This window comes from Ipomoea triloba, chromosome 14 (assembly GCF_003576645.1).
Source record: "Ipomoea triloba cultivar NCNSP0323 chromosome 14, ASM357664v1".
In the NCBI taxonomy this organism is placed as follows: domain Eukaryota; kingdom Viridiplantae; phylum Streptophyta; class Magnoliopsida; order Solanales; family Convolvulaceae; genus Ipomoea; species Ipomoea triloba.
This window is the reverse complement of record NC_044929.1, coordinates 9,601,183-9,619,863: the sequence shown is the minus strand read 5'-3', so window position 1 is coordinate 9,619,863 and position 18,681 is coordinate 9,601,183. Positions and strand designations below refer to the sequence as shown.

At 44.2% G+C, this 18,681-nt stretch overlaps 1 protein-coding gene across 1 annotated transcript; it reads left to right on the top strand.

Annotated features, from left to right (window-relative positions):
• The first annotated feature begins 2,131 nt into the window (after positions 1–2,131).
• LOC116003915 (putative germin-like protein 2-1) lies at positions 2,132–4,588 on the top strand. Its single transcript, XM_031243856.1, has 2 exons — positions 2,132–2,252; positions 4,050–4,588. Exons 1-2 carry the CDS (start codon positions 2,132–2,134, stop codon positions 4,586–4,588), a joined length of 660 nt encoding a protein of 219 aa, XP_031099716.1.
• Positions 4,589–18,681: the final 14,093 nt, after the last annotated feature.

The window sequence follows — 18,681 nt, the reverse complement described above, 5'->3', positions numbered from 1 at the left end:
AGCCTGTGCTTCTAGGCTGTGCTTTCTTACCTAGATGTGGCATGATACCCCTTAAGTTATAAATCGCTTCCGCTATGTTGTGTTTGGTAGTTGAGATACGCAGCTTTTATGTTTGAAGTTTAGTTATCTCAGCTTGTGAAAAGTTGGTCTTATCACATCCAATGAGGTTTTTGCCCCCTACCTATTTGTGTTGTCTAAGTTATAGGTTATGCTAGCTTGGTGATTATTAAAAACATCACTAAATGGTCCTCTGACTATTGGGGTAGTACTCCTTTTAGTTCTCGATTTTCAATTTGACCATAAATGGTCCTCTGACTTTCATTTTTGACCACAAATAGTCCTTCATTAAAATTTCTGTTAAATAGGTGTTAAATCTAGGGGTATTATCGTCAAATTGATATATATATATATAATGGTCATAAAATAAAAATGTTTAGAATTTTTCACCAACAAGCATAATTGAAACAATTAACAAATATAAATACTCCTAAATAAAAAGACAATACACCTTATTCTCGTAATTATGCGTATAAAATGAAGATTTAATATTATAGCTATCTGTTTTGGATTAACCAATAGATTAAAATGGAAGAAATTTTTTTCAAAAACCTTGCTTACATCATTTTCATGATTGTTCATACATGGCCGATTAATAGTTTTCACTTTATCGATCAAACATTTTGTTTGGGACATAACTGAAGGCCGCCACCGTTGAATTAATATAATTAATCAAGTACAAATTGCGAACATTAATCATGAATTTTTATTTAATTTGTTCATTTATGTAATTTGTCACGTCCATTTTGTTTTTATATTTATTAACTTAATGTTTATTAATGTTTGAAATTAATTATGTTGTCATATAATTCTAAAAACAAGTAATCATAATAATATTAATTAATTTGACGATATTACCCCTAGATTTAACACCTATTTAACAGAAATTTTAACAGAGGACTATTTGTGGTCAAAAATGAAAGTCAGAGTACCATTTGTGGTCGAATTGAAAGTCAAGGACTAAAAGGAGTACTAGCCCAATAGTCAGAGGACCATTTGTGGTATTAACTCTTCTTATATATGTTGATTCTGATATAAGTTCCAGAATGTCATCAAGAAGTTTTGCCAAGTCTATGTCTCAAAAGTTTTATTTAGTTCTTTATTAATTTTATCTAAAGTAAGAGTTTCTTGAAAAGTTTGAAATTTGAAGTGTTTTATAATATTTTCAGCTATCTCTAATGAATTTTTTTTTTAAATCAAATATGCTTTAATTTTGTCGTAGTTTGGAATTGTCATATTGTATTCCAAGTAATTATCTGTTTTGGAGTGTTTGTCTAAGTATGAAATTCTTCAGTTTGTGAAAATACCTTTTCTGATTGAAAATTACTAGTATTTTTAGAGTATTGCTGGATAACTTCTTTGTCCATAATTTGTTTTTAAAACAGTTTACTACCGGTCCCTTGACTATTGCGAAATTATCAATTTGGTCCTCGATAATTTTTCTTGCCCAATTAAGTCTTCAACTTTGAAAAATTTAATTAATTTGGTCATCCGTTTATTTTGGTGTTAAATATTCGTTAAATCGGGACCAAATTGATAATTTTGCTATAGTCAAAGGACCATTTTGGTAATTAATTTTTGACTGAAATGGTCCCTTGACTATAGTAAAATTATCAATTTGGTCCTGATTTAACGGATATCAAACGGTAAAATAAACGAATGATCAAAATAGTTACATTTTTCAAAGTCGAGGACTTAATTGGATAAAAAAAATTATCGATGACCAAATTGGTAATTTCACAATAGTCGAGAGACTATTTCGATAATAAACTATTTTTAAAAAGTTATATATATATATATATATATATATATAGGCAGCTCCATTCGGCATTTGTAGGTCAGAAATGGAGAGTTGACCTTTTCCAAACCTGACAAATCTGTCCGGCATTTGGGCATCTTTCTATCATCAGATCATGTATGGCCGGCGGTTGAATAAGCCAACATTATTATCAGATTTTACCCATTTTCTTTTGTAAAAACATATACATGCGTACTTCTTTGGCAAAGTTAAACTTAACTTGCAGCAAATAGATTGATCAGATAATATATGCGAGAATATATATAACTTAGTTCAATGGCTTTGCATTTTGTTAAGCTAGGAGGAGGAATATTACTTGCAACTCTTTTGATAGTAGCTTCAGCCTCTGACCCCAGCCCTCTTCAAGATTTCTGTGTTGCAGATCCCACTAGCCCGGGTATGATATATAAAAAATTTTAAAATATGTAATTTCTTGCCGTATAATATAGTCTTTAATTAATTTAGGAGGACTACTATTTGATGTTCAAAAGAAATCTACTTTTGAGTACTGTCCATAAGGAATTTAGTATATTGTGTGTAATTCTTATTCTCTTAGTTCATTTGTATTCTTATCCAAATATTTACGGGTTAAAGAATGAAATGGGAATAAACAAAAAAAAAAAAGTATATAAAAATAGGAAGCTTTTGAAAGTTAGACAAAAATAGGTTTTCGAATGCGTTTTTTATCAAATTATGTATTTATTTATTTATTTTGCGTTGAAACATACACGCAAATTTCACTTGAGTGTCTATGATTTAAATCGACTTGCGTGTAAATCAGAGACACGCGAGCCTCACTTGCGAATCTGTTTGACCGCCAAAAAAATAAAAGCATTTGACAAATAAATTTTACCTATTTTTGTCAAACTTTCTAAAGCTTCTTACTTTTGTCAACTTTTTTTGAACTATTCCCATTTCAATCTTTAACACAATATCTACCCACATCGATTGAATTTCATATGCAAGCATGGTTTACCGAGAGGTGAGCAAAAAATGAAGACGGACCAAGAAATCAACGGTCAATAACCGAATCGATCGAAAATTTCAGTTTTCGGTCGGTTATCGGTTACTAGATTTAAAAAAATGTCAGTTATTTCGATTTTTCGGTGGGATATAACTTATAAGTTTTGAGCCAAAAATTAAAAAATCGACCCAAAAATCGAGGCTAAGCACAAACATTTTAACCTAGATGCATAGCGCATAATCATTCAAAATAATATTTCATTAGTTGTTCCAATACAAAGCCAATATTTTGTATTCCAGTAAGCCCTTTTAGGTTGCCCATCAGTTCTTCAGACTCTGTTGCCTGCTCTTCCTCTTCGCGACGTACCCCTACTGCCTACTCTGATCTGCGAGACTGCGACTGCGAAGTGCATGGTGATGCCGTGATGGTGTGTTTAATGGTTTGAAGGTTTAGTCTACAGACTACAATCGATCCACAAGTAATAATGTCAATTTAATTTGCATGCATATATACCTAGTACGTACTATTACTAGATAATCTGTGTAAGCTTTAATTTCCATGCATGCATTTTAGTAATGTGTTTTTAGTATTTAAATTTTTGAGTTAGACTAATTTTTTATTTTTTTTGAAATTATAGCCTATTAGTTAATTAAATTCGGTTAAAAATAACCGATCATTAACAGACAGAAAATTTTGCTTTTTCGTCGGTTCGGTTATGAGAAACTCAATATTTTTTCGGTTATTTCGGTTAGATTTTTTTCCACTTTTGGTCCTATGACTTTAGTGCCTCCGTCAATTAAGGTACACAACTTTCATTTTGGAAAACTATTTAGGGATTTATCAATAGACAATTTTACACTTAATGGCACAACAATTTGTTGATTCCGATTAAAAGTTGTGCAGAACAAGCAAATAACGTTTCTTTTTTCTATTTTTTAACTGATTTTATTTATAAATATATTTAGGGCTTTATCAAAAGATACTTTTACCCTTAATGGCACAATAGTTTGTTGATTTCGATTAAAAGTTGTCGCTCGGATGGTCGAAAGGACTAAAAGTGGAAAAAAAATCAAAGTCAAGAACTAAAAGTGACAAAAAAATTAAAGTCAAGCACTACTTATGTCAAGAATGAAAGTCGTGTACCTGAATTGACGGAAACACTAAAGTCATAGGACCAAAAATGGAAAAAACTACCTTAACACTGAATAGGAGTATGATCTATTGTTGCAGTGGTAGTGAATGGCTTGGCCTGCAAGGACCCAAACCTTGTACGAGCGAGCGATTTCTTCTTCAGTGGCCTTCACTTGCGAGCCAACACAACCAACTCCTTCGGAGCGGGCGCGACTCCGGTGACTGCTGCCCAGATTCCGGCGCTCAACACTCTCGGCATTTCTATGGGACGCGTTGACTTCGCCCCGCAGGGTCTCAGTCCGCCGCACATTCATCCTCGCGCCACCGAAATCTTGATCGTCCTTGACGGTAGAATTGAAGCCGGTTTCATAACCTCCAACCCTGAAAACCGTCTTGTCACCAAAGTGCTAGAGAAGGGCGACGTGTTCGTGTTCCCAGAAGGTCTTATCCATTTCCAGCGGAACATTGGGAATGGCAACGCCGTCGCCGTCGCATATTTCAGTAACCAGAACATAGGAGGGATTATCTTCGTTGCTAATGATGTGTTTGGATCGAATCCGGCTATACCTGCAGATGTTCTGGCCAAAGCGTTCCAGGTTGACCAGAACATTATCAGTAAGATTGCATCTAAATTCTAATCGACCATCATTAATGAAACAAAATTTCTTTTGGAAAACAGAAAAATGACTCTGGAAAATGAGTCATTTTTTGAAAAATAGTTTCATTTTTAGTGTTTGGATGAATTTTGAAAAACTGTCATTGTATATTTGGTTTATTTTTCGGAACTGAGTAGAAAGGTATAATTATATATTTTTATTATTTTATTTAAAATATAAACATATATCAACTAATAATATTTATTATAAATAAAATTTAAAAAAAAAACACTCGCCACTCTGGTCAGTGGACTAGTCTGCCAGACTGGAGAGGTCGTCTGTCTCTCGCACGAAGCCATTTTTTGAAAAAATTGAGTCATTTTTCGTAGTCAATGATTTTCGGAAATCATTTTCCGAGTTATTAGATTAGATCAATAATTGAGATTTAACCAATTTTGTCCTAACTCCTTCGCATATGATCTTATATATATAGGGTCTGGTTCTGGTGCTGGTGCGAAGGATCTCCTAGATCAACCGCCCAGAATGACGGAAAAAAAAAATGCTTCCTAATCACAAGTTTGATTAAGTAGTAGTAATGTTAACCTTTGGTTTTTATGTAGACTTTTAGTATTTGAAATGAGCAAAGAAAAGTCGCATCAACACTCATCATTTAATCAGCATTATCAAACTCTCCACAGTAGTTAGGCGCTAAATATAAAATATAGTCACCAGTTGACGCTAACGAAAAACTCATAGCCATTCTCGACCACTTGCAAGAATTAGAAATCGTATCAATGACAACCAAAAACTTTAATTAGACTTACTAATTGGAATTAACCATTTAAAAGATCAATTAAAGTTATGCATCATAAGGTTTAAAATTACGTAACAGAAGATTTGAAATTATGCACCACAAGGTTTAAAATTACGCACCAGAAGATTTGAAATTATGCACCACAAGGTTTAAAGTTATGTATGATAAGATTTAAAGTTATGCACTTGAAGGTTCAAAGTTATGCATATTGCATTCAAAGTTATGCATCGTATTGAAAAGTTAATAAAGAATATGTGCTCGAAGAGAAATTATGCACTTGAAGAGACAAAAATATACACTTAGAAGAAGGAAAAATATGCATTTGAATAAGGAATTTTTGAAAGTTGAGATGCTCTAGAACCATGTAAAAACAACTAGTGGAGATGTCCTAATATTTACATGTAAATGCTCTAGTTTCCCTCACTCGATTAAGAGTTCATACTTATTAACTTCAAAATAAGTTTGTTGTAACACATCTCATGCCTGTTTTACCATTGATAGCGTAAATTGTCCCGGGATTACGGTTATGCTACGAATACGTATGTTGCAAGTGGATGGAGAAAAAGGGGCGCTCGGCGAGTCAGTCGGTCGGTCGGTCTACGGGCGACGACTGAGCGGTCCGAGGCTACGAGTTGCAATGGCGAATGGTAATTTGTTGAGTGGATTGCAATATTAAGTGGATCACGTGAAGCGATCGTTACAAGTGCTCTAACTATTACAAACGACTGGTAGTGTTGTGAGGTGCTTGTGAGTGGTGAATGTAGATTTCAATCTGAGATGGATCCCCCAGTGAAGGAGGGAGACCCCCTATTTATACTAGTTGAAGGCGGTCTTGAGCATTTAGTGAGCTGCTGCAGGTGGCTTGACGTGGCGCCTTCCCATTGGCTCGGTCAGACGGTCAATCTACAGCTACGTGTAGACCAGCTGCTCGAGGTATCAGCACCGCCATCTCTGCAAGTTGTCAGGCGCCGCACTGCGGATCAAGTGGATTCTGATGTTACTTGTAGTGTAAGTTAAGATTTCGGCTTGCAGGTTGCGTCACTTTGTTGACCGACCGGTCATCCTTCGGTAGATCGGTCGGGTGTGTTTCTGTCGGGGCGACTCCAAGGGTGATCCGAGAGCATTTTGTCACGAGGCCTATCGGTATAAGCAAACCGGTTGATCACAAGTGATTTATCCCAGTCGGGTTGATGACTATGACGGACCAGCCAGTTGGCGATTGACGGATCGGGTGACACTTGACGGACCGGCTCAACGGGTAATCTTTGTACGTATTTATCCATCACGAGTCCCCCACTTCTTGAATCCGCGAGAGTCGTCGAGTTTGAGAAGTGAATTTGTTCTTGCAATTTCTTCCAATCGTCATGTTGCGGGTTGCGCTTCGTTCGGTCGGTCTTCAGGCATCCGGGCACCTTTTGGTAACTTCCCAATTTTTGCAAGTCACTAGAGATTCTGATCGGATGGCTAACATGCAAAGTGGGACAGGTGGCGCGAATCTGGGCCTCCACGTGAACGGGCCGTCCCTTCAACTTCTAGGCCATCTCTTCTCCTATAAATATCCTTTGGTGAAAGTTCATTTTTACTCTTCTCCCTTTGGCTAACCTGCAACCTCTGGAATTTGCTGATCACTTTGCAAGGTAAAATTTCTTTCCTTTCCCCTCTTTTTTTTTTGCTATCCTTTTTTCTTTGACCGACCGAAACCCTAGCCTTGAAGAAAAAAAGTCTGTTCATCTTCTTTGACGCTCTACGTGTCCGACGATCTGATGCTACACTTACACCATGTACGTCCATTTGTTTTTTCCTATTGCTTTCTTTCTTCACTACTGAAAGTAATTTACATTATATATATATATATATATATATATATATATTTTTTTTACTATATGGCCGATCGGCCAAAATTGTTTTTTTGGCCGATCGATTAAAATTGATTTTGGCCGACCGGCCAAAATCAATATATATATATATATATATATATATATATATATATTGCGAATGATCATGCATAACCTACATATGTTTTTTTGTTGTGTTGCCGACCAATTGATGTAGTAGTTGTCTGTTTGTTGTGCTCGGTCGACCGGTCAGATGGTCAGATGGTCAGATCAACTGGTCAGTCGTATTGCCTTCTTTGCTTGTTGTTCGCTATATGGTTATTGGGCACTTGATCCATTGTAACTGCTCCGCCCTTTTTTTTTTTTTTTCTTAGCTCCAGTCGACCGGTCGCCGAGGCCGATCAGTCATTCGGCCTTGCACTATGCTCCGCTTAATCTTGTCATGTTCTTGCTTCCTAATTGTGCTTTGTTGTAGTATATTGGGTCTGTTGAGTGTGATTGTAGTCTTTGCCATAAAGATTCTGACTAGCCTTTGATTCCATTTGTTAACTTCTTGCATGTTTTTTGCGTGTGCAGCATGCCTTCAGATGATAGTCAAAATTTGTCCTGTCGCGACTATGACGATCAAGGTGATGAGGAAACACTTAGTGCGTCTGGAGGGTCGTCACCAGGTCGCTCCGATGAGGTTTTTGTAGTTCAACCGGTTGAAGGGAGGCTAGCCAAGGAATCTCTGGCCGTCTGTACTAAATCTGCTCCGACTAGAGTCCCGTTGAAAAAAAAGAGTCATCGGGATCAAGGGATATCAGCTAGACTCGTAGGGCCATCGGTTAGCAAAACGAACCTTACGAGTGGCAAGTTTCTCTACTTGGATCCGTGTGGCGCTTATGGAACTCTAGTCGACGTGTCAGTCAAGGAGGAGGAACAGGTAGAAGACATACTCGGAGGAACGGTTAGGTATAGGGTTGATCGCGAATTGGACAACATCATTGGTTGTCACTCCGGCAAGTGTAGGTGTTCATGTGGACTCTTTGAAGGGTGGGATGTGATTTCCACTCGACCCATTTTTTGTCAAGTTTGTGAATTACTACGGCGTAGTCCCCGGTCAGATAACACCTAATGGCCACCGGATCTTGGCGTGCTTCCCACAGATCTCACCTAATGGCCACCGGATCTTGGCGTGCTTCCCACAGATCTGTCGGCGTCATCACGTCCCATGCACATGCTTCCCACAGATCTGTCGGCGTCATCACGTCCCATGCACAGTGGAGCTCTTCAATTTTCGGCGTCATCACGTCCCATGCACAGTGGAGCTCTTCAATTTCCTGCGTCATCACGTCCCATGCACAGTGGAGCTCTTCAATTTCCTGCATCTGGTGAAGCCAATGGGAAAAAATTATGGGAGCGGCTTTATCATGATCCAGAGTCGTGGGGTGATTGGTAAAATCTCTGATCTTCCAGACAATCATCGCAGATGGAGAAACAAGTTCCTTCGGGTCTGTCTGGATGATGGGCCACCCTTCACGAACGTCTGGTCAGAACAAATGCGTAAGTGCGTGTCACCGCGCGAGACTTCACTGATCAGTACGGTTGTGTAAAGGATATCGTCAGAGACCTACACTTGGGAAATTTTTCATTCTCCTGACGCACTGAAATCGGCTCGGCTCCCCCCTCCATCTTACGAGGCAACTGATCAAAATATCACAGGTGGTTGGTCGGTCGGCGAGATTGTGCAATTCACCTTGACTCTTTTCCTAACGCCTTGTGTTTTTTCCCTTGCGCAGGTCAACAGGAGATGGAGCTAGGCAGCGATTTGGAGGAGATTCTCGGGACGACTGGAAAGAGCTCGCATGGGGGGAAAACGTCAAAGAGCTTGAAGGTCGTTTTTAAGAAGAAGAACACCGCGTCTTCCGGGGAGCAGCACGCGGGTGACTGACCACCAGTTTCCTCTCGTACGCCCGGTTCGTCCGTCGCCCCCATCCAGACCAGATCAAGCGGGAAGCGCCCGATGGGAGAAACTGAAATTGAGACGCCAGAGCTTGCACCTACAACGGACCCCAAGAGACCCCGGGTGACCGGTGAGGAGGTCCCCTTTGTCAACATACTGAATCGCGGCTCAGTCAGTGTTTCCGAGATGTTTAATGTGATGTTCCAGTACGTTCCTCCTCCTGTGAACTTGTTCAGCCAAACGACTGACTATGTGGGAGAACACCTTGTCCGCGGTCTATCTCAGGTACCCGCTCCGACTTGTTGATTGTAATTTTACTCTCTCCCCCCCTCATCTATTTTCCAGTGTGACTGACTAAGCCATTTTCCACGTTGCCCACTCGAGTGTCGAGCTCTTCATCCGGTCTCGGTCTGCTGACATAGAGCGGGAGGAGGAGTTGAAGATGTTAAGGGAGAAAGTGAGGAAGCATGAGGCCGCCTTGAAGTCTTGGGAGCAATATCCAGGCTCTGCTCAGTTCCATAAGGATGCGGTCGCTTACTTTGCTAATCGACCGGCCGCCCTCCCTAACTTAGTCGCATCTGCTTGCCAGTCCGAGGAAGCTGCTCTCCCCTTGTTTCAGACATTGCTACGGGACCCAGTGGGGCTCAAGATGCTTCGTAGAGAGGCTGCTTGGGGCTATTCTCGGGGAAAGGAAGCTATGTAGGTGCTGCTGCACCGGGCCTTGGAGGAGGCCGTGCAACCTGAAACCTGGGAGGAGTTACGCGCCATGCTACCTGAAGATGTGGCGCCGCCTGGCCCGGAGCCCTTTACCGATCCTACTACTGGTCCGACTGATCCCTCCACTGTTGCTTCTAGGAACCAGGACCCTAAGTAGATAGTTGATTTGTAGGTCGAATATTTTCACGGGAGACCGACCCCGTCTTTGTGCCGGTCAGACTTTGATCATCGTTTTCATCTTTATTGAATAGAAGTTGCTTATTTCCTCATTGTCTGTGCCCTTGACATGTTTTTGCTTTCTTCGTGTCCGACCGACCAGTCACCATGCGACTTTCAACCTGCAAAAATACGGCAACTGGGTTGCAGTCCGTTAAAACATCGCAACTGACCCTCGGCTTATACAAAGCGCCAAACATATGGCTGCTCGTGGGGTCACTTGCTTTCGGCGCCCTTCAATATTGAAGGTGATTGGCTAATGACTACAACCAATTGATCAACCGGACGAGACCAGTTGGTCGGTCCGGGAAAAATATACTTTGGACAAAACCTTCAGTGGTAAGTCCATAAGAAGTGTACTCAGTCGCACATTCTACCGGATTAAAACATGTGGGTTGGGCTGCGATAACTCAACCGATCGACAACCTCTAACGATGGTTCCGGAGGATAATAAGCGAACTTAATGACACACCCGATCGGTCAAAATCGCGCAGGTTAGGTTGGGATACTTCAACCGATCGGAAACCTCAAACGATAGCTCCGGGAGTTTAACAAGTGAACTTAATCACATACTCGACTGGTCAAAATCGTGCAGGTTAGGTCGGGATAACTCAACCGATCAAAACCTCAAACGATAGCTCTGGGAGATAACAAGTGAACTTAATCACACACTCGACCGGTCGAAATCGTGAACAAGTGAACTTAATCACACACTCGACCGGTCGAAATCGTGTAGGTTAGGTCGGGATATTTCAACCGACCAGAAACCATCGTGTAGGTTAGGTCGGGATATTTCAACCGACCAGAAACCTCAAACGATAGTTCCAGGAGTTCAACAAGTGAACTTAATCACACACTCGACCGGTCGAAATCGTGCAGGTTAGGTCGGGATAACTCAACCGATCAAAACCTCAAACGATAGCTCCGGGAGTTCAACAAGTGAACTTAATCACACACTCGACCGGTCGAAATCGTGCAGGTTAGGTCGGGATAACTCAACCGATCAAAACCTCAAACGATAGCTCCGGGAGTTCAACGAGTGAACTTAATCACACACTCGACCGGTCGAAATCGTGCAGGTTAGGTCGGGATAACTCAACCGATCAAAACCTCAAACGATAGCTCCGGGAGTTCAACAAGTGAACTTAATCACACACTCGACCGGTCGAAATCGTGAACAAGTGAACTTAATCACACACTCGACCGGTCGAAATCGTGTAGGTTAGGTCGGGATATTTCAACCGACCAGAAACCATCGTGTAGGTTAGGTCGGGATATTTCAACCGACCAGAAACCTCAAACGATAGTTCCAGGAGTTCAACAAGTGAACTTAATCACACACTCGACCGGTTGAAATCGTGCAGGTTAGGTCGGGATAACTCAACCGATCAAAACCTCAAACGATAGCTCCGGGAGTTCAACAAGTGAACTTAATCACACACTCGACCGGTCGAAATCGTGCAGGTTAGGTCGGGATAACTCAACCGATCAAAACCTCAAACGATAGCTCCAGGAGATAACAAGTGAACTTAATCACACACTCGACTGGTCAAAATCGTGCGGGTTAGGTTGGGATAACTCAACCGATCAAAACCTCAAACGGTAGCTTCGGGAGTTCAATAAGTGAACTTAATCACACACTCGACCGGTCAAAATCGTGCAGGTTAAGTCAGGATAACTCAACCGATCAAAAACCTCAAACGATAGGACCAGGGATTTTTTTTTTTGACTCGTCCATACAATGAGATGTCAAAAACCAAAATCTTCATTCCGTCATTTTAGTTACAATCATCACACTAGTGACCCTATATTACTTATAGAATTTCACGAGGTGCTCGGAGTTCCACACCCGATCGACCAATCGTCCAGATGGAGTTTCCAATTTGTAAGTGCCGGGTTGGACGACTGCAGAAACTTTGTAGGGTCCTTCCCACTTCCTGGCAAACTTCCCGTGGTCGTTCGGTCTGCTAGCTTCTCTCCGTCGGAGCACCAAGTCGCCTACTTGGAAGTAGCGGGGCTTCACTCGACCGTCATGGTAAGTCTTGGCGGCCTTCTGATATTCGATCATTCTCCGAGCTTCCATGTCTCTCTTTTCCTCTACAAAGTTGAGTTCTACTCCTTGCATTTCATCATTGTCCTCTGGTCGGTAATTCCTCTCCCGAGCGGTAGGTAACCATGCTTCAATTGGTACTCTCGCTTCAAATCCGTAGGCCAATGAGAAAGGTGTTTCGTTGGTTGCTCGTCTTGGAGTGGTCCGATAGGTCCACAGGACGTATGGGAGTTCTTCTACCCATCCCCGGCCAGCACTTTGCAACTTCTTCTTCAGCCCATCTAGAATCGTTCGGTTAGCATTCTCCACTTGTCCATTGGCTTGTGGATATGCTACGGCCGCCCGGGTGTGTCTGATGCCCAAGTGAGCCATGAATTTTCTGAACGGTTGACTGTCAAATTGTGTCCCATTGTCTGTGGTTAGGTGGACAGGTACGCCAAAGCGAGTGATCACATTGTGCCATAAGAACTTCTGACACTGTTGGGAGGTAATGGTCGCTAACGCTTCGGCTTCGACCCACTTGGTGAAGTAATCAATGGCCACTCACGTACTTTTTTCGACCGGCCGTCATTGGGAATGCACCAATCAAGTCTACTCCCCATCTCGCGAATGGAATTACCTCGCTGACCGGTTGGTAGTAGGTCGCTAGTCGCCGGGCAACTTGTGGAATTCTTGGCATGTGGCGCAACGCCGCACGTACTGCTCACAATCCAAATTCATAGAGGGCCAGTAGTAACCTAACAAGAAAATCTTTTGCGCTAGCGTCCTAGGTCCTTGGTGGGCCGAGCAGATTCCGTCATGGACTTCTTCGATCACAATCTTAGCCTCATCGCTGGTCAAACACCTCAGGAGTGGTCCACCATACGATCGTTTGTAGAGCCTACCGTCGATCAACTGGAATCGGGGTGCCCTCAATCTGACTTTCTTTGCTCGTGCAGGATCGTCCGGTAGGGTGCCATCGGTTATGTATCCTTTCAGATCGTACATCCAGTCTGGCTCGCTTATCTCGACCGGTCGAACCTCAATGATGTCGATGCTAGGCGTTACAATCTCTTCGACCCGAGCAATCTTTAACACGTATTCAGGAGCTTCCTGGGTCAATTTGGATAGCATGTCGGCATCTGTGTTTTCCGCCCTTGGTACTTGAATCAACTCGTATTTGTCAAACTGCTGCAACCACTCAAGTGCGATGTCTTTGTATCGTATCATCCGGTCCTCCTTTGCTTCGTTCGTATTAGAGAGCTGTCCAATTATCAATCGGGAGTCTGACCGTAACCGCAGTCGGTCGGCCTTCATCTGTTTGACCAGCCGCAGACCGCCTATGAGTGCCTCGTATTCCGCTTCGTTTTTGGTGGGTCGGAATTTGAAGATTAGAGCTTGATACACTTTGAAGCCTTCAGGAGATGTAAGCACGATTCCTCCCCCACACCCTTTCTTGCTGGACGATCCGTCAGTGGAGGCTTCCCACCAGGGTTCTTCTAGGGCGGTCGGTCGGTCAGGCTCCGGGTCCCTTGCAGTGCATTCGACGATGAAGTCGGCTAATGCTTGTCCTTTGATGGTTGGGCGTGGCTTGTACTCAATGGCAAATTGGGTTAGCATCATAGCCCATTTGATCAGTCGCCCCGACAATGTTGGGTTTCTGAGGATCGTCCCGAGCGGTTGGTCGGTCAAAACTACAACTGGATGAGCTTGAAAATATGCCGCGAGCTTCCGAGCAGTCACCTAGAGTGCAAATGCGGTCTTCTCGAATTTTGTGTAGCGCAATTCCGGTCCTTGAAAGGCTTTGCTAACGTAGTAGATCGGTTTCTGGACCCCTTTTGCTTCCTCCCGAACAAGCACCGAACTGACCGCTCGGTCCGACACGGCTAAGTAAACGTACAAGGTCTCCTCCTTCTCCGGTTTGGAAAGGACTGGTGAGGAGCTCAGGTAAGTTTTCAATTCTTCAAAGGCTGATTGACATGCAGATGTCCATTCGAAACCATTGGACTTCTTCAATATTTGAAAGAATGGTAGGGACTTCTCAGCCGATTTAGACAAGAAATGACTAAGTGCTGCAAGTCGACCGGTTAGTCGTTGGACGTCTTTGACCGACCGGGGGGGCTGCATCTCCATGATTACTCTGACCTTCTCAGGGTTCGGTTCGATTCCCCGACCCGTCATCATAAATCCCAAGAACTTCCCTGTTTGAATAGCGAAAGCACACTTACTCGGATTTAAACGCAGGTTGAATGTTTCCATTACTTTGAATGCTTTGGCCAGGTCGGTTGGGTGTGTTTGCTTCGAGCGACTTTTGACCAGCATGTCGTCGACGTATGCTTCCATTGTCGATCCAAGCAGGCCCTTGAACAGCTTGTTCACCATCCGTTGAATGCATCCATGAAGCTCAGCAACTCACACCCGGCAGTCTCATCAACCATCTGGTCGGGATTTGGCAATGGGTAAGGGTCCTTTGGGCAGGCTTTGTTTAGATCGGTGTAATCTACACACATCCTCCATGTGGGTGGTTTTGGCGCAAGGACCACGTTTGCCAACCACTCCGGGTACAGGACCTCCCGGATGTGACCTACTGCCAGGAGGGTGGCGGTCTCCTTCTTCACAAATTCTCGCCTCTCGCTTGACAGGTGTATTTTCTTTTGCTTGACCGGCTTGAATCCCGGTTGAATGGATAGGCGGTGGCATATGACAGATCGGTCGACCCCGGGCATGTCCTCTGGTCCCCAGGCGAAGATGTTCTTGAACTTATGCAGAACACTGATGATTTCTTCTCGTAGACCGACCGGGAGACCCCGACCGATCCTAACCGTTCGCTCCGATTGACTGGGGTCGAGTATGATCTCTTCCATTTCTGAAGCTGGTTGCGGCTTCTCCTTAAGTTCTCCATGGTCTACCTGCTGCGATATGGTGTGGATTCTAGCGTCCTCGCGATCCGATTGCTTGACTGCTTGTGCGTAACACTGTCGTGCAACTCGCTGGTCTCCCCGAAGCACCCCGATCCCATTGGGTGTGTGGAATTTCACACACAAGTGGCTCATCGATATGATGGCGGCCGCTTGGGTGATGCCAGATCGACCGAGTATCGCATTGTGTACGCATTTCAGCTTGACCACCACAAAGTCCATGGTAGTCTTCAGAACATTCGGGTGGGTGCCCATCTCGACGTTCAAACTGATGATTCCTTCCGCTTCTATGGAATCGCCGGTGAAGCCAGACAATGGGGTCCGCAGGGGGGCCAACTTGTTGGTCGATAGACCTAAACGTGTGAACACGTCGAAGTATAAGATGTTTACCGAGCTCCCAGTGTCGACTAGCACCCGTTGCACATCCGTCCCATTGATGTCCATCGTGATGACGAGCGAGTCGCTCTGGGTTTCTCCATAGATGGGAAGATCATCATCAGTGAAGAATATCGGCTCCGTGCGCTTCTTCTTCTCTCGCGGTTCTGACTGCACCGATCCTATGTATAGGTTCCTTACCCATTGTTTCCTCTGGCGGGAAGAATCTCCTCCCTTCGGTCCTTCGTAGATGACATGAATCACCGGCTTTTTCCCATTCGCCTTATCATCGTGCAACTCTGGTGGGCCGGGTGCCTTCGATTGTTCCTTCTGATTTCTTCTCCAGACGTTTTTCTTGGCCTTACCCTTATCTTGGCCGTCTTTCCTCACGAACTGCTCCAATTCTCCACTCTGAATGAGTTGCTCAATGATCAGTCGCAAGGCTATGCATTCCGTCGTATCATGCCCTCTGACCTTGTGGAAGGCACAATACTTGCTTCTATCTGCTCCTTCGGGTACCGGCTCGGGTGGGTGCACCAGATTACATTGCTCGGCGAATTGCAAAACTTCTACCAGTGGCTTGTTCAGTAGAGTGAATCGCGGTCCATCCCCCGTCCGGCCACGCTGCCTAAAACGTGGTCGATCTTTTCTTTGGTCGTGACCTTTGTCCCGACTGACCGGTTGCTCCTCTCGTCTTTTCGCTGTGTTGGCCTCGGTGGCGTCTGCATGGTGTCTGGCCCGAGTGATCGCATCTTCATATGTCTTTGGGGGCTTGACAATGAGGTCATAGTAAAGTGCCCCGAATCGGAGCGACGAGAGGAATGCATGAACCGCTACCTGATCTTCAATTGGTTCAACCTGGTCTACTTCTCGCTCCCATCTGGACAGGTAAGCTGACAAGGCTTCCCCTACATCCTGTTTTACTTTGTTCAGATAGGTGTAAGGCTTTTTCCTTGACTTGCTGGCTGCGAAACGTCTTACGAACTTGTCAGCCAGTTAGCTGAAATTCGCGATCGAACGAGGGTTCAAGCTTCTGAACCACTCGGCTGCTCTACCTACCAGGGTGGCGAAGAAAGCTCTGCATATGACGGCATCGCATACTCCTAACATCAGCATGCTGCCATAATACATGTTGATGTGATCCTGTGGGTCAGATCGTCCATTGTAAGTTCGGACCAGTGGGATCCTCAAGTCCTGTGGGTAATGTGTGCTCATGACATCGTTAGTGAAGGGGTTGTCAATCAACGAACTGGATGGTTCTCCCTCTTTGTTCTTCTCACATAGCTCACGTTGCAACTGGTCCATTTTCTCCTGCATCCTGGCCAACTAACGGTAAGGACTATCTTCCCTGCTTGGACGTCGTTCTCTCCTGTCCGGTCGGTCACCCACCCGACCGGCTAGTCGTCCCATCCTGCCTTCCCCTCTGGACTGCGACGCGCTCCCAGTGCTGCTTCTCTCCGTCTCTTCGGTCCTCCGTGGTCTTTGCCTCGGTCGGTCATGGTCATCCGGAGCCCCCAATCGAGATCTAGCACTCTTCCGAATGCGATCGAAGGCACTCCTACGTTGAGCAGCGTTAGGTTGACTATGATCTCGACATTCTTCCCGGTCGGGTCTCCTTGACCGATCTGCTGATTGAATCTCCTCTAGGTCACGCTCTCGGGATTGCGGATGTGATTGCCTTTAGGAAGGTTGAGCTACCGGTTGCTGTTGTTTTACAACAGGAATTTGAGGGGTTACCATCACTTGGGGGGTTGGCGCCACGACATAATACCCCGGAGTCCCAGGCCACGGTTGATACATGTGAGCAAATCCTTGCGGTGGCGTTCCTTGAACGAGGTTACCTCCAAGTGCTCCTAGTGTTGGGGGCGGCATCTGACCTGTTTGGGGTAGCATAGCGTACGCCATCGGCATATGAAGATTTGAGTTGGTTGTGCCATTCATTGGTAGTGAAATGGCGGGGTGGAAATTTGTGTGTCCAACTTGCTGGTCGGGATTCTGACCGACTGGTTGGGTGGTTTGTGTATCATGTCTTGCGTGGTTGGAGGTGAGCTCGTTCATCAAGCCCCTCGAACGGTCCAACTGTCGACGTAGATCATCCTCGAGGAGTGTTTCGGCCACATTGTCGGGGTGGTGTCCAACCTGACGGGTCGAGCCTTCCCTCTGCACGTAGCCCTAACTCCGACTCCTCCTGCTGGTTGCCATCTCAAACAAGCAAGGTGAAAAAGTTAACGGGACAGACAGAGTGTCTCGCTCGGGTCCCCACAGACGGCGCCAATGATAGCGTAAATTGTCCGGGGATTACGGTTACGCTACGAATACGTATATTGCAAGTGGATGGAGAAAAAGGGGCGCTCGGCGAGTCAGTCGGTCGGTCGGTCTACGGGCGACGACTGAGCGGTCCAAGGCTACGAGTTGTAATGGTGAATGGTAATCTGTTGAGTGGATTGCAATATTAAGTGGATCACGCGAAGCGATCGTTACAGGTGCTCTAACTATTACAAACGACTGGTAGTGTTGTGAGGTGCTTGTGAGTGGTGAATGTAGATTTCAATCTGAGATGGATCCCCAGTGAAGGAGGGAGACCCCCTATTTATACTAGTTGAAGGCGGTCTTGAGCATTTAATGAGCTGCTGCAGGTGGCTTGACGTGGCGCCTTCCCATTGGCTCGGTCAGACGGTCGATCTACAGCTACGTGTAAACCAGCTGCTCGAGGTATCAGCACCGCCATCTCTGCAAGTTGTCAGGCGCCGCACTGCGGATCAAGTGGATTCTGATGTTACTTGTAGTGTAAGTTAAGATTTCGACTTGCAGGTTGCGTCACTTTGTTGACCGACCAGTCATCCTTTGGTAGATCGATCGGGTGTGTTATTGTCAGGGCGACTCCAATGGTGATCCGAGAGCATTTTGTCACGAGGCCTATCGGTATAAGCAAACCGGTTGATCACAAGTGATTTATCCCAGTCGGGTTGATGACTATGACGGACCAGCTAGTTGGCGATTGACGGATCGGGTTACACTTGACGGACCGGCTCAACGGGTAATCTTTGTACGTATTTATCCATCAACCACAATATATCATATGTAACAAATTGTCACGTTAACATAAAAATCCATCACATCTTTTCTCAATATACGTTTGCAATAACTTGATGATCATTTATGAAAGATGAAAATTGTAGTTATTGAATAAAATTAAATAAATAGTCTAAGAAATTCAATTTCAAGGAATATATAAACAAGGGAATGAATTTATCGCACTACCCATAACAAATTAATGTTTTTTCAG